Source organism: Nyctereutes procyonoides, unplaced genomic scaffold (genome assembly GCF_905146905.1).
Source record: "Nyctereutes procyonoides isolate TBG_1078 unplaced genomic scaffold, NYPRO_anot_genome, whole genome shotgun sequence".
NCBI classification, from domain to species: Eukaryota; Metazoa; Chordata; class Mammalia; order Carnivora; family Canidae; genus Nyctereutes; species Nyctereutes procyonoides.
In genome coordinates, this window is record NW_026575120.1 from 449,128 (window position 1) to 474,776 (window position 25,649).

General features: G+C 39.9%; 1 protein-coding gene across 5 annotated transcripts in view; it reads left to right on the forward strand.

Moving 5' to 3' along the window:
* Positions 1-25,649, forward strand: part of MTUS1 (microtubule associated scaffold protein 1) — a 161,573-nt gene that overhangs the window by 129,287 nt on the left and 6,637 nt on the right. For 4 of the 5 annotated variants that reach the window (XM_055334607.1, XM_055334608.1, XM_055334609.1 and 1 more), the window contains 5 exons: positions 5,286-5,352; positions 22,902-23,116; positions 23,855-23,960; positions 25,027-25,100; positions 25,246-25,341. In XM_055334607.1, the coding sequence (XP_055190582.1) occupies positions 5,286-5,352; positions 22,902-23,116; positions 23,855-23,960; positions 25,027-25,100; positions 25,246-25,341 (558 nt within the window). Of the gene's footprint in view, positions 1-4,116; positions 4,235-5,285; positions 5,353-22,901; positions 23,117-23,854; positions 23,961-25,026; positions 25,101-25,245; positions 25,342-25,649 lie in introns of those variants that run through there. The other variant, XM_055334611.1, reaches the window with a different exon arrangement.

Consider the following 25,649-nt stretch of genomic DNA (forward strand, 5'->3'; position numbering starts at 1 on the left):
GGCTCTTGGTTTCGGCTCAGTTTTGATCTCATGGCCATGGATGCATCTGGCTCCAGGCTTAGCAGAGTCTGCTTGAAGATTCTCTCCCTCTGCCCCTCCCCTCACTTGCACACATGAATGCACGTGCGCACTCTCTCACAGTCTGTCTCTTATTCTCTCTCTAAAACAAGTCTTCAAAACAAAATAAAACAAAAAACCTCCCTATTTCCTGGTCCTTCTATTTCTCTATTCTGTTCACCTTCTGGATGCTAGGAGCACTTATATTTCTCTGTCGCTCTCTATTATACATTACAGATAGCCATCTGTACTCATTTTGCTTAAGACCAGAAGCTCACTGAGAGCAGGATCTGTGTCTAGTTCTTTCTTAGGAAACCACCCCAGCATCTATGGTAGGGCTTTATACATAACAGATGTGCAGTGTATGCCTGCATGAACAAATGAATGGACAGGGTGAACTCCAGATGTGAGATGAACATGTAAAATCTTTATGTAAATGTTCTTTGCTCTTTATAACCAATCGACAAATATTTACTGATTGCCTAATATGTACAGGGCACTATTATAAAACAGTTAGAAAGGAAAGACATAACCAGGGGAAAAGTTAAGTAATTCTGCAGAACAATTTTCCTCTTAACCCTTTGATTCTCTCATACCCATTATAGAAGTGATTGATTGATGTATAGACAAGGAGATGTAGATTGTAGATGTAGACTGATCTATATATACATATATATCTTAATTGTTTTTCTAAATGGTTTTAGAGCATTAGAGTATGGGTAAAGATGATTGATTATAGGGAATCCTAGAACCAAGACTTATCTTTTTGTTGCAAGTCTGTTTAACAACTATAACTTTCCACTTTTGTGGCAGACATAATTCATTACATAGAAGTTCTTTTTTTAAGATTTTATTTATTTATTCATGAGAGACAGAGAGAGAGAGGCAGAGACACAGGCAGAGGGAGAAGCAGGCCCCATGCAGGGGGCCCAATGCGGGACTTGATCCCGGGACTCCAGGATCACGCCCTGGGCCGAAGGCAGGCACTAAACCACTGAACCATCCAGGGATTCCCATTACGTAGAAGTTCTGATAAGTATCTCATCAATCTGGAAACTAATACCATGCTTTCTGTCTCCCAGAGGACTCACTATTGCTAGTTTTAATTTGTTCCCATTCTTGGTTTATCCTTGCATAGTTGTGCAGTGTTCTGTACAAACAGCCAAAGTGAAACCCAACGTAAAGTAGCAGCCAAATAAGGTGAATTTGGTGTGACACTGTTTACTATAAGTAAAAATCTCTCAGAACAACAACAACAAAAGAGTGGATATGATTCATTGTGTGAGTGGCAGGAAGGAGAGGTCAGAGATAGCACACATCTGAGCCATCTGACGTGACTCTTTTCTGCAAAATCCCCTGTGCTGTTGATGCTTTTCAATAGCCAACAAATTCAGGCCCATTGATGGGACAGCAGCCAGAGATTAAGTGCCTGTGTCCCAGGGCCTCCTAATTAAATTATGGTGAATCCATTTTTTCCTTGGAGCACTTAATATATTTAATGCATGCGTACAAAAGCATATTCCTATCCAGATTCCCACCTCCCTCTTTTTTCACGTTGTGTGGAATTCTGTAGGTTAAAATACAAAGAGGATTAAAAAATAATTATCTAGACTATAAAGAGTTTGTTATCTAAGGCATAAACACTGATATAGGAGCAGCTGAATAAAAAGAAACAGGCAATCAGTACCTAAGTGACAAAATGTGTTTTTATCATCTACAACTGAAGGATAGGTATCTTAAAGGGCAAGCTCCCAAAGAGAGGCAGAAGCTGACACTTACTATGGTGTGGGCACTGCAGGTGGCATTTCACATAGGATCATATATAAAACCCTTGGTTTTCCAGTATTCTGTACTGCTTCCCCGCAGATGAAGTCATCTGCCTTGAGTGATGACTGAAGAATTGAGTATGGACATTTTAGTTCTATCTAGGTATCAAGCTTCTTTTTTAAATTAAAAAAAAACAACAACACTCATTTATTGATGTGGGAGGCAGAGAACTAGCAGAAGGGGAGAAGGAGAAGTAGACTCCTCACTGAGCAGGGAGCCCAACAGAGTACTGGATCTCAGGACCCTTAACTGACTGAGCCACCCAGGCACCCCCATCCCAAGCTTCTTGAAGGTGAGAACCAGATCTTAAATTTCCTCCATGTTTTCCCTAGCATTTGGAATGGTCCTTGATTAATTGGTACAGAGTAATAACTTGCCAATCAATTCAGAAAGATAAATGTCTTCTCTAGGCTTTGGGGGGGAAGGAGATGGTGACTATGGTTGACATGGAGTATTCCCTGAAAGTTTATATAACAGGTCAGATAAAGACCATGCATCCCAGATTGTGGAGATAGGACACGCATGGCAAGCATGACTTGACCAAAACAGGAAGGGATGTGAGTCTAAACAGGTACTGGAACACTGAGGTTCATGGAACTAGGGTAAAGCTTCTTTTTAGTGTACTCCATGTGTACTCTTTGTGAGGAAGGGCATTTATGTGTACAAAGAATATGGGACATTGATCTAGCAGCCCTCTGCAGGGTCGTGGGAAAGGTTGCTTTCACTAGTGCAGGAATGAATTGGTGGAGGTCAGGACCGGGGTGGAGGTAGCAATAATAGAAGACGTGACTGAGTTTGGAACAACTCATTTAGACAAGAGACAGAGATGACCTCCCAGCTTTCCTGCCACCATGTACTCAGATTGACAGAGCTTGGGAGAGAGACATCAGTGGCTTCTGGGCTTTAGTACAGGAAGGGTGAGCGCAGTAGAGCTGGGGGGAAATGTTCACGTGGATTGAAATTCCTTGTCCCCAGAAATCTCTTTAATAAGCCAAGAGATCACATGGTATGTATTTGGGCTAAGATGTAAGCATTTTCACAAAATTACTCCTGGAAATGATATACCAACTTAATTTTCCAGTCCTCACTTTTCACATTTCTGGAAGTTTGAAAAGTAATTTAGCTTCTTGCAGCTTTGCCTTCTACTAGCAAATTAACTCTCGTTGGGAAGGGAATTTTAAGCAAGTTCCTTAACGTGTTTCAGGATTGTTTATGGGTATTATACTGTCTTTTAGTTTTCTTGACATTGAGTGACAAAACTTGCTTATATTTACTTGACCTAGATTACTAAGCAAACAAAATTAAGGCTTAAGTTTATGAGATCAGGAGAAACGTGTATTGTATGCATTTTTCTATGCTTTTCTTCCAATTTTATCCAGCTTGATTTTCCTCAGTTTAATTTCTACATTAGAAAACTCCTGACATGTTCATTTTTAAAAACCTGGACTCACTGATTTGGGATTTCAGAACCATGTAATACTTCACTTTAAAGATTAAGCATCTAGAATCCCAAGAATGGCAAAATGAACTCATGAAGAAGTCTTCCTTAAATCTCATCACTGTTAATTATCTGTAAGACAGCGTTGGTGACTGTTTGTTAACCTCCTTAGGTCTTTAGTAAGAGACCATCACAAATAAAAGCTTTAGAAGGTATCTGATCCCCAACTCTCAAATCAGCATTTCACACTTTACCTTTATAAACACCAGCGGACCATGTTCTAAAGCATCCCGATTAAATTTCGTGGCAAACACCATGCACTGCATCCTAATGTCATTTTCAATTGTAAGTCACAAAACACACACTTGGATTGCTCTTCACCTAGTTCATAGGCTCCTCTCGTCCACAGGTTTTGGAGAACAAGTTTTTCTTTTCCCCTAGTAAGTGTGATAATCTAACGTCCTCAATTAAAGAGGAGACTAAAAAGGCTCACAAATCTAAAAATAACTCCATCATCCAGGCAGAGGAGGTCAGTTTTTCTTTCCACTGTACCAGCTGATATTTAAGTAAGTGGCCATCGATCAGTCTAATGTCTGGCTCTCGTTTTTCATAAATGAAGGGCTGTGGCTTTAAGTAATCGCAGGCTGCTCGTGCCAAAGGCAGAGGCTGCAGAATCAGCTTCTGCCAGGAGAGAGGCATACGGTAACCTGCAGGACGGGAAGGAAGGTTCCCGAGGACCAATGGCGCTCCTCCTGGTAGAGCTTTGAATGTAGGCAGACCGACCGGTGGGTGGTGTGGCCACCTGTGCACTTCTTGGACAGTGCGGGGGGTGGGGGCAGTTGGAGACAGAAGCTGGAAATGGGCTGCTCCAGCAGCAAAATGTGCCTCTATGCTCCATGTGCAGCAACAAGGGTAATTTGTATTTGCTTATAGTGCTTTTCTGGAAGAATGTCAGAGACGGAGGCAGAGGTTGTCTGGAATTAGGGGGGGAATGCTTTGAATGACAAGCAACTTTTGCCCGCAAAAGACTTGGGTCTCATGATCTCTGCAATAGTGTGATCAAGATGCGGCGGGAGCTCCGTCTTGGGTGATCTAGTAAGGGCATTTTCAGAGAGCTTTGAATCCTGCTTTTTTTCTCAGTCATGCCCTGGTGGTAGGGAATCTACCTTTTAAGAAACTGTATCTATTGCTATGTGTGTGTGTGTGTGTGTGTGTGTGTGTGTGAGAGAGAGAGAGAGAGAGAGAGAGAGAGAGAGAGAGAGAGATTGCTTTGAGTTGTGGTAACTTGGAAATTGTTCTTTTTTTGCAGGATAAATAGCTTTTTCTGATACTGAAACAGTTGCCTGATTTTCTTTGATTTGTTTCTTTAACATCTCCTTACAATCATAGCTGATCCCAAATATAATAATCCTTAGAAAAATAATGTGGAATGGGGTAAAATTAGTTTAATTTTGCCTTTTTTTTTAAAGGGTCCTTTTTCACTGTAGCTTAACCACAAACTTCTATCTTCCTTTTAGAAGGATTGACCTTATAATGAAACTTTTTTATTTGCAAATACAGGACAAAGTGCATATAAGTGCATATGTTTAGAACATTAAATATTTATCTTAAACTGATTAGTGCTTTATTGCCCTTGGAGGAGGAGAATGCATTAAGACTTAAGTATGCATTTGCTGAAAGGTTCTGCGAATCAGCAATGAAGCATGGCTCAAAGTAAATATTTTTAAAAGTGCCTCAAACGAAAGTTTCATGGGGACCTGAGAAAATAAAGATTTTTTGAAACATGAATTTCCTTAACAACTAAGGGACATCTGTGTTTTTTTACAACACAAACTGTTAGCCTAAATGATTCATATCTTGGCTTCTCCATTCTGAGTCTCATTTTCCTGGTGATAACAAATGTGTGCCTTACTGAAAGGGACCCTCTTGAAAACATTAGTAACTTGATGTGTGTTTTCTGCAGCGGGAGGAAGCACTGAAACAACACAAAACCCTATCTCAAGAACTTGTTAACCTTCGAGGAGAGCTAGGTAAGAACCTTTTTTTTTTTTTTTCTGCCTAAGTTTTATAAGATGAGGGGACGAATGGAAAATTTGGTTTTCCTCTCTGCATTGTGGCTGGAGTTGCATGCTGGCAGTTGTTAGCTGTCCCACTCTGGTATCTGTGCAAACACTTAATATCAACATTTCTTTTGAATCTTGGCAGCTTGATCTCAAGTTCACAGAATTCCTGGCACTCATCTGACTAAGCCTAGCAGAGCTTCTGATGACCAAAACATGGCTCTTCCTGAAGGCAGGGACAGAGTGATTTTTGTGATTGTGTGGGTTCCTGTTAGATAATCCCATCATATTTTTTTCTGAACCTCTGTCCATATAGAAAGATGGTGAGAAAATGCCTTCTCTGATTATGGTACTCACATTACACTCGCTCAGGGCACTTTGCTAGGAGTGAGTATATAGAAAAGAAGGATGCAATGCATCCAGGGTTGCCTGTCTAAAGAAGGCCTATTCTGTGCTAATGTCACAATATGAACAGCGCTGGTGGTGAATAAGGACCCAAGTAGGGGCACTGGTGGGCTTGTGCCTCTGATGTCTGTGGCACTCACCACCCATTGCTGCTCTTCCCAGGCTGAGCTCCATTTCAGTTCTGGTCTCTCCTGGAGGGGTCTTCAGGGCTCATTCAACAGATTCAGGCCTGCCTTTTCCTACCTCAGCTGCTGTGCTGGAGTGAGCCAGCTGTCTTGGGATTCCCCTGTCTGCCACGGGCACCTCAGCCCTACAGAATCAGCTTCCTGCGTTAGCCTCAGCCAGGTCTGGAGTTGTTCATTAAAAGGCTCTGTTCCTTGCCCTTTGCAATTTCTATGTATGCTGGCAGCCTCCTCTTAACGTGTGAGTAGCGATGTGTATAAATAATGCAAAAGCAACAGCCAGAGATGAAAATTGTGTTTGTCCAGTTCTAGAAGAAGCTCTGCTCACTTTTCTTTGGACGAGACTAGAATTTCAGCACTGTAGAATGTAATTTGCTGGACTTGAAGTTTTGAGGTCTTTCTGCCCCTGCAGCACTCCACCCCCACCAAGGCAAAGATCAGATAGCCATGAATGTGGGCCCAAGGCCTGTCCCTGTTCCTCATCCCTCTTCACCTTCCGACAGGAGGCAGCCCTGAACTCCTAGCTAACCCTCCAGGTTCTGAATACCTAGCTGGGGCTTCATTTTGTCCTGACCTTATTTTAGGCTATGGAAATGAAGAACTCTTTATAGAAAAGTAATTTTAATACAAATGGAACTTCGGGACCCCAAAGACTTGTGAGTTCTAGGGGATACAGTTCAAGGAAACCACAGCTGAGAAACAGGCTCCTGGCTGTAGTGGTCAAGGCTTTCTGCCATGTTACTTAACTTGATTACCCAGATGAGCAACTTAATTTGCTTTTGTCTGTGCCTTAAATAACGTAATGGATATAGAGTGAGCAGGTCAGGAAAGAGGCCTTTTTGTGTATGTGTTTCAGAGTTCATTATGGCCCAGTGGAGATGGAGATGAGCCTACCTGATGGTTCACATTTCAGCCTCTCCCCAGAATGAGGCAGAAACGCCAGCAGAACACTGTTCTCATTCATGCTGCTTGAATGGGGGATCCTCTTCTTACCTTTTAGTGGAGAGCTCAATTAAATGATTTGAATTGGGACCCAGTTCCTTAGCACCTCCAGTTGGTCACATAGCCTGACAGGAAGTAGCCATCAGTTTGTACCTCATCTGTGATAAGGACAGTGTGCCCTGGAGTATCCAGATGCAGGGGGTGGCCTATGCCTATCGTTCAGTCACCCAGGTGGGAGCTGGGTGATGCCAAGAGTAGAGGACTCTTGTCAGGGTGATGAGTGGGAATGTCTGTCAGTGGAGAGGACAAGGGGGAATGTGACCATGCTCCAGGGGCATGAGGTAGAACTGCTCAAGGAACTACGAAAAGCATTTTGGGAATGGTTTCAGTCCTGTGAGGGGAGAGAAGAGAAGCCTTTATGTAGTTCTTCTGTTGAAACCATCCAGGACAGATACTCGGAAAGCTGCCGGTGGGATTGTGTGTAGCATCAGCTGAAATGGAAGACTATAGGTTACAGAGCAAAGTTGGAAATGCAGTTTTAAAATTTGAGGCAGTTGTTTAAAGTGGTTAGACTGTGTGGCCACACTGTCTAGGTCCAAAGCTTCAGTAGCTGAGTGACATAGAGCAAGTGACATTACAGGTCCTGAGTCCCAATTTCATTCTCCGTCAAATGGCACTAAAAATTATCTGCTCAGGGGTGTTCATGAGGAAGTAACTCACTGTAAAGTGCCTGGCACTGAGTGTTACCTACTAGTAAACAGTAGGTATTAATGTGTGTGCAGTTTACAGCTGTGTAGCAATTGCCCATATTTGCTATTTTTTGGGCAGTGACTACTGCAGCAAGGAATTGAAATTAGACCAAATATTATTAGAAATCCCTTGAGATGGGTTGGGTTTTGTTTTTGTTTGTTTGTTTTTTGTTTTTTTGTTTTTTTGTTTTTGTTTTTTGTCTTCAGACTCCAATGGCAGTGAGATGAGATTGATTCTCTCCTCGCCCAGTAGAAGTGCTTGCAGTATGGATGGAGTCCATAATCTAGGATTTCTGTCTGTGTATCCCCAGCTAGGAGTTGCTTGACTTCTTTGAGCCCAGTTTCCTCACTGGGAATGCGAAGTTATTATGTATTTTGCTGGATTGTCATGGAGCTTGGTAAAATAATAGTCTGTATGAAGCAACTGGCATACTGCCTCATCCACCACAGTCACTTCGAGAAAGCTGCTACCATCACCGTCATCCAAGTAGCCACCATTTCTCTCCAAAATAATGGGGTGGGAGCTGTTGGTGTCACTCTCCCATTGAATAATGTTTCTTCCGCTTCTCTATGAAAACAGAGGCAAAGTTCCCAAACTAAGAACTACAAAACAAAACACAAAACAGCTGAAACTTAGGAGCAACGAAACCCAAGTAGAGTCTGTGATAGTGACCTTCAGAATCTTTAATTGCCTCCAACCTGTCCTCTCCATTGACCAACTTTCCTGTTGTCTCACTCGTTAGTCTCACAAGTGTCCTCTACTGCCAAGTTCACCCAACTGAGCTCAGAACAAAACCGCAAGCCTCCCCTCCCTCCAAGGAGTCCTCTGTACTTTATAATCATGTATTTATTTAATCTTGTGCTTTCTTGTCTTCAGATAGTAAATTGCTTAATTTCAGAGATTCTTTTCTGCTTCCTATGCAAAAAAAAAAACCCAAATATATATGCTTTTCATTTTCATAAGTAATTGATAAATATTTATGGGTATTTGAAATATTTGAGGGCTTTAAAATTTCTTTTTATTTAAGGACGTTGTGCAGAAAATAAAATTGCAAAGTGAAAGGAAAATAGCCAATGGTTTTAGTACCCCTGACAGAGCTTTTATTTCTGCATATTCTCTTGTGTATTTATATGAATATTTATGACTTTATATCTTCAGTTTTTTTATGAAGGTATGACTTACAAACAACGGAATGCTTATTGACACATATACTCATGTAACCTACATCTTTATCAAGGTATTAAAGGTCTCTGTCCTCCCAGAAAATCTCCTCATGCTGTTTTCTAGTAGATGACACCCCCCTTCCCCAGAAGCAAATATTGATCTGATTTTTATCACATAGGTTAGTTTTGTGTATTTTAGAATTTCATATAAACAGAAACATGCATTATGGTCTTTTTGTGTCTGGCTGTTTTCATACAGCAAAATGGTTTTGAGATTCATCCATGTTATTTTCTGTGTATTCTGATTTGTTCAGCTTGTGTCAAACACTTTGCCATGTTGTTTTATAATCTTCATTAGATTATGCTGAATGACTTGAGAAAGTCTTAGTGAGTGGATGTAGCTTAATTTCACTTGCCCCTGTAGTGTTAGAACGAGGGTTTCGTCATCTGCTTTTATCCCATCCATTCCCCAGGTTTTAACTACAACCTATAGGGTGATGATGTACAGATTTATTTTTCTAGTTCTCTCCTTCTCAAGCTGCAGATACATTTTTCCCAGTGAAGAGCTGCCTCCAGGAGAGCCAGTTCAGTGTAATCAGACCTTTCTGACTCTCCAGCCCCTTGCTTCCTAGAACCCCTGCAGTGTCTCCTGATTCAGACCTCTTCCTCAAGGTCTGTTCATCATCATTTGCAGTGACCTGATAATTCACTCACCACCTAAAGTATCACACACCTTCTCCTCCATCCTCTACATGATAATGATCTGTGTTCTGAGTATCACCTGAATCTTTCCTTCCTCAGCCTTCTTGGCTCCTGCTGTTCTAATTTAAGCCTCATAATTTGTCACCCCAAATATATTCCAGTGGTCACCCAGCAGGTCACCTCGCTCCAGGACTGCTTCTGTCCTCTGTGCTACCAGGACTGTATTTAAAATCTCACATCTGTCCTGTACTAGACATTTTTTAACAAACATAAATGACTTAATTTGGGCTTTGGCAAAAAGTCCAGATATACTATAGGCAACGTGTATGATTTAACTGGAACCTGCCAGCCCAACTTTAGGATGTCAGGACATCCTTTTGCCTTTCTTTACACCTTCTTTCCCCTCCTCATGCCCCAGCCATGAGTCCATTCATACTTCCTTGGACCTCTTTGGCACATGTTATCCTCTCTGCTTGAAATGCTCTCTCCTTTTTCACTGCCTTTCTATTTTTGTCTCTTAAACTCCTCACTAGCTACAATACCTAGCTAAGTCCTAATTAAAATACCATATCTTTCTTCAGTTGAGTTTTACCTCATCTTTCAAGCAAGTTATTTGTGCCTTCTGTGTCCTTCAGGATGCTCTGTTCTTAGGGTCGTTTCTAGACCTCTCACAGTCCAGAGCCATGAACCCTGCAAAGGCAGCATCTCCCTTACATTTGCTGCTCCACCTGCGGATACCTTGTGCCTGGCACTTAACTACTTCAGTGAATGAATGACTTTCACATTGAAATGGTAACCAGAGAAAGTTGGTTTTATCCTTATAATATTCTAATAGTGGTTTTTGTGTACAATTGTTTTCCTGTAAACCATTTAAAAATATCATGTATGTTTTTAGGAATGAATAGTAATATAAAGTAAGGCAAGCTGTAATTCTCTTGGAAACATTTTATAATTATGTTTGAGCACCCCAGTTAGATCATATTGAAAGTGTCAGCCCTTGAAATAAGTAACAGTTCAGTTTAATGGTCTGTTATGCACAGCAAGCATTTGGCCTCTGAGATAGAGGATAAACACGTCAATGATTTTTTTAGGAGTTGTATTGGATCAAAACAAGTATAATAGAGAACCATAATTATGATCTTTGAAGGTTCCTACTGCTTTTTGGTAATGTTCATCATTAGAGTCCTATTTTTATCTAAATTAATGAAGAAAAGGTATTTTCTTTCAAAATCTTTAGCCATCAGAATTAATAGCTAATGTATATCCTTTTTAGAGCCTTCCATCTATTTTTATTTAAGTTTTTTTCTTCTAAATCCTACTGAGAATTAAATATCTGGTCAAGTGAACTAGATTTCAAAACTTTGAAATGCCTTTATTCCCAGGCATTCATATAAACTTAGTACTGTTTTTACTGAGCTGTTCAGACAATGCACATCTTCTCTATACATTTATCCTAATTGTTTCTATTTAATGACGCAAATGGGATTTGAACCTTTAATTCACTAAGAATTACAGTAATTCCCATAATAATTATATAAAAGACCAGTTGATTTTTTTCCTGTATATATAAAAATAATGAGCTGAGTATGGCAGTAACATTTATTGAGTGTCAACTCTTTCCTGACAGCAATATTCAGCGCTAAACCTGCTGGTTAGTATTTTATTAAAAGACAGGACAGGGAAGGGAGGGAAGAGGAAGGAAAAGAAACTGAGGTTTGAAAGTGAAGTAACCTAAGGTCAAACAGCTAGAGAGCAAAGTGCCTGGATAAGGACCTAGGATAGGTAGGTCCAAACTCCTATTCACGGTAACAGGAAAAGCATGATGCAAATATTTGAAAGGTCAGAAAATGATGTGATATAAATCCTCCTTTGTGTTGGTAGCAACTTTTGGAATCTTTTTATTTGATTCAAGAGTTCAAGAAGTACTGTTAGATTAAAATAGGACTTGTTATTATCAGAGGAAAGTGACTTGATTCTGCCAGAAACAGTATATAAATTGTCTAATCAACACTTGTGTCTATGAACTTGAGGCTACCACACACCTTGTGGAATGTGTTAATTCTTTCATTAGTTTTGTTTACAAAATTAATGTCTTGGCCTAACAGCCTGTGTATTTTAAAGTAATTTTAAAACTCTTTACAGTGACTTAACTTTAAAGTTAAGAGTTGCAGCATTCCAGAAGTGATTTTTGAAGTGGACTTTAATGAAAAAACAGTTAATATAATGAAAACCAACCATATACCAAAAGAGAATTCTTTCTCTCAGTGAGTTGAGGATAGGTTTTTTTTTTTTAAGATTTTATTTATTTATTCATGAGAGACACAGAGAGTCAGAGACATAGGCAGAGAGAGAAGTAGGCTGCATGCAGGGAGCCCAATGAGGGACTCGATCCCAGGTCTTCCAGGATCACACCCTGGGCTGAAGGCAGGCGCCAAACCGCTGAGCCACCCAGGTGTCCCAATTGAGGATAGTTTTGATACCACCTGAGACTTAGCTCATTTTCCCCAACCATATCCATCTATCCCAAACTCAGCCTTTGGCTGGCTGTGTCTGTAAGTAAAAGGTCATGTACAGTCACCTATACAGATGCCACGGCATTACCAAGGTTATCTGTTTTCAAAGCCTATGAAGTCGTCTTCCTTGTTCTCTTCCTTGTCCTAACTTGTCCTTGTCCAGTTTTGATAGGTTCAGTTTGGACTAATTTAATGTCATTTGTCCAGAACAGTGGTTCCCAGACTTCACTGTGTAATAAAATAGATTGGGTTAGAATGCTGATTCACAGTTCTGACTCAGGCGGCTTGGGAATGGAGCCCAGCAACCTACTTTTAATGACCATGAAGGTGATTATCTTGTAGGTGCTCTGTGGGCTATACTTTGACACCACACGGGTTGTCCAGAATGTTGTTTCTTTTATTTAAAGTGTATACAAATCAAATAAGCACAATGAGAGTAAACAGTAATTCCAAATAACACCAGCTGAATTGAGTCCATTCTTGTACATAGGCTTCCAAATGAACATTACATTTATTATTTTGATTTCAATGCGATTTCTTTAAAGTCCTAACTGATTTTTCTCAGGCCTGAAGCTTAGAACATTATTGCAATTACGCAGCCAGGCTTGCATCTCTGATCCACTTTCATGCTCAAATGTTTTCATTGGTCCATGGAATGTTACTGCTGTGATTATGAGAGCATCTGTTTTGCAGCATGTTGTTGGCCAGTGAGTAAGTTGAAAAACAGCAAAGCCTTTTCAGACTCATATTGGCAGGAAGAACCAGAGGCTCCATGGAGGCCCAGCTGGCACCTATGTACCCAGATTAGCTGGCTGGGCCAGATCATCTTCCCCCATTCGAGTAAGATTTTGTCAGGACTAATCTTATTCGAATGGGGGTAAAAAAAGATTTGTTTTGTTTACCTGCCTTATCTTGCAGTCAGTCTTTCTAGCTTGCACAAGAGAATGAAGCCCTAAGACTCTCAGGCTTAGAATATGTATGGATTAAATTCTCTCTTATGCATCTAAAGTTGAGAAAGTAGCCATGCAGGTCAGGTTCTGGGCTCTGCGCTGTGGAATCCGCATTGAAAAGGTTGAGCAGATTGGAGTCCTGGACACAGTTATGCCACTTTGCTACTTCAGTTCCCTTTCCAGGAAAATGAGATTTAAGAAAATATCTTATTAACTTCAAAAACACTATTACATGAAATCATAGGCATGAGAGCACTTTGTAAAGTACGAACTGAATTTTAAAAGTAAACTGGTATGAGTTACGGGAGAATTGAGAGTGCAGGCATTTTGTAAAAGCAAATTCCTCATAAGTTATGACTAGTGAGAGGCTTTTGAAATCAGTTCACGTTGGTTCATAGAAGTCCCAAGAGCTATCAGAAAGCCATCTGTGGCTCATTTCGAAATTTAGAAAGAGACCACGGTCTGCCTCATGACTGCCAAATTTCTTGATCATATGAAAAAGTAGTACCTTTTGGAAAGCAAAACTGGAGCTCTTGTGAGTTGATCACTCCACAGACAGTTTGTGAAAACTACAAAACCATCACCAAACAGTAAGGTTGGCAAAGCAGGTGGTATGTGCTCCTCCTGCCTTGCTCCCCAGGGAACTGAGAGGCGGGAAGTTGGAATCTCCCACTGTTGGATAGTCTAGGTCCCTACCCTGAGGTTTGTAGGCTACTGCCCCTCTATTAAGTAGCTACTGCCCCTCTATTAAGTAGCAATTTACTACTTAAAAATGGCATACTGATGACCTTATTCACTTATATTACATGAGACCCTGGTTTAAGAGAATAACCTACATAGGCATTCTCCTGGGAGTGTGTCATGACCGAATAGCCCTTGGTAGAATAAGAATAATATTTTGAAGTAATTATGCTACTGTGGTAAAGTATAGTGTTCCCATTCATGGTTCTGGGGCTGGGGTACAAGAGAAGTAAGATAAGATACATATTTGTTTTCCCTTTTACTTTTATACACAGTTGGGAGCATATTATACATGCATTTCTTTTTTTATAGATTTATTTATTTATTCATGAGAGACAGAGAGAGAGAGAGAGGCAGAGACACAGGCAGAGGGAGAATCAGGCCCCATGCAGGGAGCCCAATACAGGACTCGATCCCGGGTCTACAGGATCACACCCTGAGCCAAAGGCAGGCGTTAAACCACTGAGCCACCCATTTCTGCACCTTGCTTCTCAACACTTAACATTCTTTATATATTGAACTTTAAGAACTGTTACCAGTCTAAAGAACTATTAAATAATCTTATTTTTTGGAAAACATTCCATTGTATGGATACACTACAGTTAATTTAACCAGTTCCTTCCTAGTGGACATTAGGTTGTTTCTGATGTTTTGCTGTTATGGAAGTACTCCAGTGAAAAACCTCAAACATCTTCATTTTATATATGTGGGAATATAAGATAAATTCTTACTGGTGGAATTGCTGGGTCAGTGGACTATGCAGAGAAAATGTGACAAGCCAAAAATGAGGGACGCCTGACTCCATTATAGGGAAGAAAAAAAGGAAAGACCTCACAGACCAGGGAAGATTCAGGAAACATGACAACTAAAGACAATGTGGTGCCTTGGATGGGATCCTAGAATAGAAATAAGGGACAGAATTTGGAGTTGAGTTCATAATATTGTACCGAGGTTGGTTTCTTAGTTCCGACCATGTCCCTTGGTAACGTGCAATGTTATTAGGGAAGAATGGGTGAGAGGTATCTGGAAATTATTGCATTTTGCAGCTTCTCTGAAGATCTAAAATTAATCTAAAATTTTTTCCTTAAAAAAAAGCATTAGTGGAAAAACTCGTGAAATCCAAATGAAGTCTATAGTACAGTTACTAGTATTGTTCCAGTGTTAAAACCTTAATTATGACAAATGTCCCCATGATTATGTAAAATGCTAATATTTGGGGACAGTTAGGTGGAGAGTGTATAGGAACTCTGTGTACTATCTTTGTAAGTTTTCTATAGATGTAAAATTATTCCACAATTAAAAGTTTTTTAAAAGCAAGTGTATTTCCCTGAAAAGTGTGTACTTTTTTTCTTTTCAAATTTTTATTTAAATTGTAGTTAGTTAACATAGTGTGTTATTGGTTTCAAGGGTAGAGTTTAGTGATTCATCACTTACATACAACACCCAGTGCTCATCACAGAAAGTGCCCTCCTTAATGCCCACCCCTCATCTAGCCCATCCCCCACCCACCTTCCTCCATCAAAACTCAGTTCTCTGTAGTTAAGAGTCTCTTATGGTTTGCCTCTTGCTTCCCCCCCCTTCCCCTATGTTTATCTTTTTTGTTTCTTAAATTTCACATATGAATGAAATCATATGGTATTTGTCTTTTTCTGGCTAACTTATTTTGCTTAGCATAATACCCTCTAGTTCTAGCCACATTGTTGCAAATGGCAAGATTTCATTCTTTTTGGTGGCTGAGTAATAATGCATTGTGTGTGTGTGTGTATACACACCACTCCTTTTATCCATTCATCAGTTTATGGACATTTGGGCTCTTTCTATAACTTGGCTCTTGTTGATAATATTGCTATAAACATTGGGGTGCATGTACCCCTTCAAATCTGTATTTCTGTATCCTCTGGGTAAATATCTAGTTAGCACAATTGCTGGATTATAGGGTAGTTCTATTTTTAGCTTTTTGAGGAACATCCATACTGTTTCCCAGAGTGGCTGTACTAGTTTGCATTCCCACCAACAGCACAAGAGGGTTCCCCTTTTCTCTGCATCCTCACCAACATCTGTTACTTCCTGTATTGCTAATTTTAGCCATTCTGACAGGTGTGAGGTGGTATCTCAACATTGTTTTAATATGTATTTCCCTGATGATCAGTGATGTTGAGTATCTTTTCATGTGTAACCATCTGGATGTCTTCTTTGGAAAAATGTATTCATATCTTCTGCCCATTTCTAAACTGGATTTTTTGTTTTTTGGGTGTTGAGTTTCATAAGTCCTTGATTTTGGATACTAACCCTTTATAAGATAGCTCATTTGCAAATATTTTCTCCGTAGGCTGCCTTTTAGTTTTGTTGATTGTTTCCTTTGCTGTGTAGAAACATTATCTTGATGAAGTCCTAGTTGTTCATTTTTGCTTTTGTTTTCCTTGCTTCTGGCAACATGTCTAGTAAGAAGTCACTATGGCCAAGGCAAAGAGATTCCTGTCTGTGTTCTTTTCTAGGATTTTGATAGCTTTCTATCACACATTTAGGTCTGTCATCCATTTTGAATTTATTTTTTTATACGATGTAAGAAAGTCGTCCAGCTGAAAGGAATAAAGGTCTCTAGCACTTAAAGCAGGTGCCTTATGTCCTGAGTGGCCAGAAAGAGGGACCCAAAACAGTCAAGAAACACTGGACAAAAGCATCTCATCTCTCTCATAGCTGGTGCAGAGAAGGGGAACGCGGCTCAAAGAAGAGGTGGCACCTATAGCAGGCCTGCCGGAAGCACCTAGAGAACGTGTGACTGTTTAGTTGGGGAATGAAGTCCTTTTATTCTCCTCTTTATTTATTTATTTATTTATTTATTTTCTGTTACAACCTCCTATGTGGCATCATGAAAATTGGTATGATTTCCATATGACCTTACCTCCTCCTTTTTTCCTTTTTTTATATTTTATGTCCAGTTTAGATAAAATCATCTAAAAGTTGGCAAAGTTCTATCGTACCCAATGTTAAGAGCAATAGGAAGTGAAGATTCGAAGTGGGGTGGGTATTATAGTGCCCTATCATGTGTGCGTTTGTGTGTGTGTATGTGTGTGTGTATTTGAATACTAGACAAGCAAGTCTGCTTTTTTTTTTATTTTAAAGATTTTATTTATTTGAGAGAGTACACAAGTAGGGGGATGGGGCAGAGAGAGAAGCAGTCTCCCCATTGAGTAGGCAGTCCAATGCAGGACTCCAAACTAGGATCCCCAGATCATGACCTGAGTCAAAGGTATAGATGCTTAACTGACTGAGCCAGCCAGGGACCTGCAAGGCTGCTTTTTAACTATCACATTCTGTTATGGAACCTCAAGCGTGCCTTTGAGGACTCTTCAAACACATTTGAACTGGTGGACTTTTGCAAGACCAGGAATAATAATAACAGCACCATTTATTGTGTCCTGACTCTGGTCAGGCACTGGGTCAGGTGCTTCACATGTATTACTTTATCTAATCCTGCAGGGGAAGTACTAATATTATCTCCATTTTTCAAAAAAAAAAATGAGGAAATAAAGGCTTAGGAAGCTTAAGTAATTTGCTCAAATCACATGGCAGGTAAATGGTGTGACTGAGAATTAAACCTAATTATTCCAGCTCTATTAAGTCATTTATTTATGTTCTTGAGAATCAAAATATTTTGGGTTGTCTCATGATGAAGCATGCTACCCAGATATAGAAGTGAAGAAAGCTCTGTATCATTGCAGAAGAATATTACAACTTCAGGGCCATGGTTGTGTAATGCTTTTCTCTGTAAACAGTACATTTATCAATCTCCAAAGGGAAATTGGTCTTTATGAAATGGAGAGAATACAAATCTAACCTTCCCCTGTCAGAAAGGACTAATTAGGTAATGGGTGTGCTTCTGCTCCTCGGGACTTATAGCTAAAGGGCCCAGGATGAATCCAGTTCTATTTTTCAGTGGTTATAATTGACTATGACAGTGGGCCTTTTCTAGAGGTCATCCAGATAATTATATGAAAAGAGAAAATTTTTAGCACTTCACCACTTTTTCTGAAATATTTTTTCCTTGATCAGTTATATATGCTTAAACCATGTTGTTCCTGTTTTGTCGCTGGCCTAGAATTCTTTACAGGCTTGGTTTGTCCCAGGGTGAAAATGTCAACTTCTGTCACATGGCCTCCTGCTTTAGGCCTGATCTTGTAAATGAGTTAGTTTCTTTCCTTCCTAATTCTGAAAATTCTTTCTCATTCTAAGGTGGACTGCTGGAGAGGGCTTTTGTAGTTGACCCATGTGTACAAAAGTTACAGTTCCTCAGCTCTTCACCAGGCATCCTTCATCACAGACAGGCTTTTAACAATCACCTAATAGAAACATTTAAATATCAGGACAAAAAGAATACTTTGTACTATATGGACTTTATATTTGTGCAATAACTTCTTGAAACAGTATTACCTAACACTGTGAAAACTCCTTGCTTGCTTACTGGAAATTCTGAAAGATCTCCTCTTGTTTTGGCTTTTGTTGGGTACCTGATGAATTGCCTGAAAGGGAGTGGAATTCTGGAGAGTATTTAAGGAAGAGACAAGGCTGAGAACAAGGGGTAAGAGCAAGCACAGGTGGCATTAGAAATCTCTCCTAAACTGTCACAAGCACAAAAAAAAGTCCATGACTAAAACCAGAGGGTCACATCCATCACCCCCTGGTTCCCCACACAGTGTGTGTCTGGCAGCAAAGGAGCACTCAGACCCCTTGATGTGATGTTTACATGGATGTCCTTTAAAAAAGTACTTCATGAGTCTTTATGCCAAATAAAAATGATCCTTCAGGAGCCCGGGGCCAATTAATTCAAAGTAAAGCTGTTTGTGTGAGGGATGATTTCAGCCCAGCTGTTGTCCACATGGCACACCAAGCCAGTAGCAGAGCAAAGGTCTGTGCACAGCTGTGGGCTGATGTCACTGCTTGGGGTTGGGCCTGCGCTTCAGATTGTTGTACTAACAGCAGTAAATCCTCTGCTTCCCATTCTGACCCATTTTTCCTTCCCCTTCCCTTCACTTAGCTCACTTAGCTTCACTTAGCTCACAGTGGCCAACCAAATGTAAACACTTTTAAGTTTTGTTTTCTTTTTTTTTTTTTTTAAGATTTTTGTTTATTTGAGAAAGAGAGCAGGCATGAGTGGGAGAGGGAGAAGCAGACTCCCCAGACTTCCTGGGGAGCCCAGTGATGCAAGGGGGCTCGTTCCCAGGACCGTGAGATCACGACTTGAACTGAAGGCATACACTTAACTAACTGACTGAGCCACCCAGGTGCCCCCTGCCTTTTTTTTTTTTTAACAGTGGCTCATGTGAGAGGATTTCCATATATCCTATTTGATTTTGAAGTCTGCACCATAGGTATACATTCAAACTGATGGTGGTTTCACTACAAATAAATCTGTTAAAATTCAGCAGAAGTAACATACTGTTAACTTCACAGACAAGATCGTCTAGTTCTAGGTTCCCTTAGACATTTCTTTCTCTATTAAGGAACATTAAAATCAGCTGGAATCATACTATAACTTTTTATTTTTTGACATTTGAAATTCCAATGGAATTAAGTGAAAAGGCTGTATGAAACCAGGAGTGCCCTGATTAGAAAGTTGTTTGATGTATTTACTGACTGCTTGCAGAATATTTTTCTATTGGCTGCTTTCATATAGTGTGTGGCATTCACACACAAAAGCATGTGGGGCTGTCGTTTGTGTACTTGGGAAGGTTAGTGGAAGATTAATGGAAGCTCATGTTGTGTGTACTTGCTTGACTAGCATTTTAAAACACTTTTTTCAAAGATTGATTGACTGATTTGAGAGAGCACACACAAGCGGGGAGGAAGAAATAGAGAAGGAGAAGCAGACTCCCGGCTAAGGAGGGAGCCCAATGCAGGGCTCAGTCTTAGGACCCTGAGATCATGACCTGAACCCAAAGCAGATGCTTAACCTACTGAGCCACCCAGACGCCCCTAAACATTTGCCTACTTGAATCATTGTGAATAATACAATAAAAAAGAAAAGTGGAAAGAGTTTTGTGTGACCATCAGCATAGTCATTATCTTTCATTAAGTTCTTTTCAAGAAAAGAAAGAACTTCCAAAATTTAGTTCCACAGGACTGCTTGTCAGTGATGGTGCATTTGATCGCCTCTATAATTTGGCCCCCATCTACCTTGTTGGGTCTCATCTCCCATTGTTCTGCCTCATGAATGTTCTAGTTCCCAAGGCACACTGCATCATCTCCCACCGTTGCTTACGGTAGAATAGTTGTCACTCTCAGTATCAGAATGGCATTTATAATCCTATGGCTCAGTTTTTTAAAGTGCTGGCGTAATCAAAACCGCAGAGAGATGACATTTCACACCCATTAGGATGGCTCAGAAGAAAGGAAAGCAAGTTTTGGTGAAAATGTGGAGAAACTGGAACTGTCTTGCATTGCTAGTGGGAACATAAAATGGTGTAGGCATTATGGAAAACAGGATGGTGGTTCCTCAAGTAACAGAATTACCAGCTGACCCAGCAATTCCACTTCCAGGTACATACTCAAAAGAATTGAAAGCAGGGACTTGAACAGATGTTTGTGTGCTCGTGTTTATAACGGTAACATTCACAATAGCCAAGAGGTGGAAGCAGCCCAACTGTCCATTGACAGCTGAATGAATACACAACATGTGAGCTATCCATATGATAGAATATTATCCAGCTTTACAAAGGAAGGAAATACTGACATGTACTACAACATGTATGAACCTTGAAGACGTGATGCTGAGTGAAATAAGCCAGGCACAAAAAAAGGACAAATTCAGTATGATTCCATTTATATGAGGTACTTAGATTCGCAGAGACAAGGTATAAATAATTGCCATGGGAGGAGGGATTGAGGAGTTACTGTTTAAGTGGTAGGGAGTTTGAGTTTGGGGGAAGGGAGAAAGTTCTGGAGATAGCAGCAATGGTTGCACAACAGTGTGAATGTACTTAATGCCACTGAACCATACACTTAAAAATGATTTGCAATGGTAAATTTTATGTAGTATATATTTTGCCACAACTGTACAAAAATTTGTTTTAATATGCTACCAAACCTTCCAGACCATCCCAGCTGGATGTAAACTACTTTGAGGGCCATTTATTGGATCCTTAGGTACCACCTTGTATTGTTGCTTCTCAAAAGTATATGTCTTGTCTTCTCAGTTAGACTGTGAGCTTCCCAGTGAGCTCCATGTTGTTTCTCACTAGTTTCTAGCACAAAAAAACATCTGGGTGGGATGGGAGAAAGCACAGGCTTTGGGTGCAGACCATCAGAATCCAAACTGCTTACCACAGTCCAGCCTTCCGCCGCTTACTTAGCTATGTGCTTATAGGCGAACTACTTAACCTTTGTTGGCTCCCTTGTTCATTTAGTGATGAGGTTCTCACAGAACTTCTGGGAGGATCAGATAATGTGTAGGGAGCTTCATTCTGTGCCAGTCACTGAGTAGTAGTTTTATTCTTTTTTTTTATGCTCCTTTCCCTTTCAATAAATATTTATGGATTTATTTGAATCTCAGTGGTTCTCTTTAGCAGACACTCTTCCTTGCCATCATTCAAGATGGTCCATTTTGCCTCTGAAAGAATCCCAGTAGGGGACACATGACTAATACTTCTACTGCCACATGGCATATTCCCCAGAAAACAAGTCTACCTCGTTGTTGGAAATTCATCCCAGGAACCAGCCAGTTCACATGACTTAAGTAGAATGATCATTAAGCTAACCTATCCTTCTCTCTGCCCTAAAACTCATACTCCTTCCACAACTGCAGAAATATATAATCCTTACCAAAAGAGAGGTGAGGACTAACAACTGACTTACTGGTACTGATTTTATATTAATCCATGGGTATTTTAGGATATTGAGAACTTGCATCTTCCTGACAGAGTAGCACTCCTTTCACCTGTATTGAATGTTGGTAAAGGAAGGTCGGAAAATCAAAAGTCAAGCTTCCTGAGAAATGATAGAGATCTTCCAGGATTTATTATAGTGTGAGTGGGTATGCAGTTATGTGCAAGTTCTGCAATGTATTGTTAATACCTTATGCGTTTTCAGTAGTGGTGATGAAGAGGTAAGATGATCTGATTTTAAGTTATATTTTTCAGATTACTTTGTCTTTAAAAATAATACCCTTTTGATATGTTCATACATAGCTTTTTTGGAGATTTTATTTTTCATTTAGTTTGCCAACATAGAATACCCAGTGTTCATGCCATCAAGTGCCCTCCTTAGTGGCCATCACCCAGTCACCCCATCCCCCCAACCACCCCCTCTTCTGCAACCTTTTTTTTTTTTTTTCATTTGTTTCCCAGAGTTAGGAATCTCTCATGGTTTATCTTCCTCTCTAATTTTTCCCACTCAGCTTAATAAAGATTTTATTTGACACACAGAGACAATACAGGCAGTGGGAGCGGGAGAAGTAGGCGCTCTTCTGAGCTGGGAGCCAGATGCTGTGTCCCATCCCAGGACCCTGAGATCATGACCTGAGCCCAAGGCAGATGTTTATGGGACTGAGTCACCCAGGCACCCCTACGTTGTAGCTTTTAAAATGTGTTCTTTCTAAAGTTGGTATGCTCTGGTGATTTGTGTTCAACATACTCTAATACTTTGTTTTTATTACTGAATTTTTGAAATCAGCTTAAATTAAGTAGAAGCTTAAAATCCATTTATTTCTTATCTCCGATCTTCCTTGCCCCTCGTGCCTTAGCTTCTCCCTACAGGCTCTTCAGCCTTAGAGACGCCTCAGCCAATCAGAGCCTCCCCTCCTTATGGCCCCTGCACTGATCGGTCAACACACAAAGGGTGCTTCTCCCTTGGAAACCTGGTTCTTTTCAAGTACTAACGTTACTACTTGCTAGATGGTTGTGTGTTAGGCGGGGTGAGGGGGTCAAAAAGGGGTATTGGTTTTGGTTTTTATTTTGTGGTTATGGAGCTTTTATTTTGCTGCCAGTGACCATTTCTTCTTGTTCCTATTTATCGTTCACTTTTATACCATTATATATGAAAATCTGGTCAAGAGACAACAAAGTACTCAGAGTACTGTGCTAATGTTTCCAGAGTCCTCACAGCTATGTGAGAATGTGGTGAATTTAGGATATTCAGCAGATGAATTTTTTTTTTTGCCTTTTTCCTCTCTTTTAGTCACTGCTTCATCTACCTGTGAGAAATTAGAAAAAGCCAAGAATGAGTTGCAAATAGCTTATGAAGGATTTGTCCAGAAGCTGAACCAGCAGCACCAGACCGATCTCTCAGAGCTAGAGAATCGGCTTAAAGAATTTTACACCGGGGAATGTGAAAAGTTCCAGAATATTTATATTGAAGAAGCAGAGAAGTATAAAACTCAATTGCAAGAGCAGGTCTGTGCCTTTGGAGTCTGATCATGTCCTTGGTCATGACTATTTGAATTCTAATTGTTTGATGAAGAACTTCCTTTGAACTTCTTTTTATTTAAATAAGTGAAAAGAGGTTTTTCGATTTTTTCTTAGGATCAAAGCAATGTTGAGTGAAAGAAGGAAAGAAAAAGAAAAGCTAAAAAAAAAAATAAAAAAAAATAAAAACCTTCCTTACTACCTGGGAAGTAATCCCTTTTGATGTTATACTGCTACATAATTGGTTTGCATTTCTTCTTTTTTAAACTGACACTTAATAACCCATATTTTTCACTTAATAGTATATCATAAGCTTCTCTTTAATTTTCTCACTTCCTTTTAAAATCAATTCTCCATTTAGTAAGTATTTACCGAGTGCATACTATATGCTGGGCACGTGCCAGGGATTGCAGATATGAAGACCAGGATGACAGGCATGGATCTTCTGTGGTTCTATCACCGTGAAACATATCCTCATTAATTATGATGAACTTGGCCTTTTGCATCAGTGAACCCTGGAGAACCTGTGTGTTTGTGTTCCTGAGCGGGGAGAGAGTGTAGAATTGGGAGTGACAGATCCAGCTTGGGTTGTTCTATCCATATTGTCAGGCAGCCTTTTAACTTGAACGCAAGTTTATGTGTCAAGTGTCCTAATACTGCTGCTTATTATTCAACTTAAGACTTTTAATTTTACTGGTAAACTATTTTTTTTTTTTTTGCTTCTAGTTCGACAACTTAAATGCTGCCCATGAAACTTCTAAGTTGGAGATTGAAGCTAGCCACTCAGAGAAGATTGAATTACTAAAGAAGGCCTATGAAACCTCCCTTTCAGGCAAGAATTCTTTTTTTTTTAAAATAGAATCAGATCTAATGGAACAGCATGATATGTTTTAAAATGGAAATGATTCATAACTTTCCCTTCCAGAGAATACCCTGTGGTATTCAGTTGGGAATGTTTTTGCTTTCTTTTTGCATTGTTCATTGTAAGCAGATGCCCTTTCCCCCTTCGGATGCAAATAATAGTTTGTCACAAATGCCTTTTAAGGTGTGAGACTAACTTTTATAGAACATAAAGGTCTTTTTGGCAGTGGTTGTTCTTTACCACTTGAAGTTGCGGGAAGTTGAAAGTGTTAGTTTATATCCTGGACATGGTAAAAGACCCATGCTAAGCAACACTTGCTTGCCAATAGTCTTGCACAACAGAAAATGCTGTGAAAAGAACATGGCACTTGCTGAGTTAAGAAATAATTTTTAAAAAAATTATTTTATCATGATTAGAAAGATTGAAGTAGAAGGAATAGAAGGAGCCACTTCTTTAAGAACACAGAGGGTAGTGGAAGTTATTACACTTAGCTCTGCTTGTCCCATAGAAGAAGCCTGTAGACACGGGGTAAGAACTGGCTGGCCTGCCTTTGGCAAAGGCTTTTCTCATCAGAAAAATAGAGTTGTCACATGAAGTCAGAGATGATAATATGTAAAAGTGACTGGCCCAGGGTAGATATTTAGTAAACATTGTCATTCTTCCTTCCTGCTAGAATTGGGTTCAACTTTAGACTTGTGTTTGATTCATGAAGAGCAAATGGAAAAGTACACAGGAACTCGAGTGCAGGAGTGTGAAGGCCAGTGTTTGAGGCCCACACACCTGAGATGGACATGGTGTATCCTGTGGCCTCTGGGCCTCTTTGCTCTCCATCATAAAATGGAAGTATCTGTGTTCCTCCCATCATAGGCCTAATTGGACAATAGCTAGCTTAATTCATTTAAAAGCATCTTACAAATATAAAGTAACATAGTCATACGGCCTCATAATCAACTCTTAGATCTACGTGCTTTAACAACTATAGAATACAATGATCTCATAGGATGTCATTGCCTCCAAAAAAATCCCTTCTTTCCAGAAATCAAGAAAAGCCATGAAATGGAAAAGAAATCACTTGAGGATATGCTTCACGAAAAGCAGGAATCGCTGGAGGTAGGTAAATCTTATTTACACCTGCTTCCCCAAAATACCCTCATTCCTGAGGTTTGTGTGGTTTGGGCGGTGTTTCTGTGTACATTTGCTATGTTTCTGGTCTCTGCCTGTTAACTTGTGCTCCACATTTCATTGTTTGTTTTAGAAACAAATCAATGATCTGAAGAGTGAAAATGATGCTTTAAATGAAAAGTTGAAATCAGAAGAACAAAAAAGACTATCAAGAGAGAAAGCAAATTTAGTAAGTTGTGTGTGCTTCTCCATCACTACCGAGTTTTCTTCTGCTCAGTTGCCTTGGAGGGTCAATTAAGTGTTCAGTAGCTAGAGAAATGATATGGGTTTGGGGTCCTTTTCATATTTTGCAGAATGATTTTTTAAACTGGCTTCTTTGTTTACTGGTGTCTTTTTAGAAAGCCTCAGATCTGACATACAGATGAAGCTCAGTACATTGCAAGTGGCCTAAGCTGATAGCCACAGGAAAACAAGAAAACTGACAATGAGAGTTAGGGTATCATGGGAAAACTACACTTTTTTTTTTTTTTTAACTAA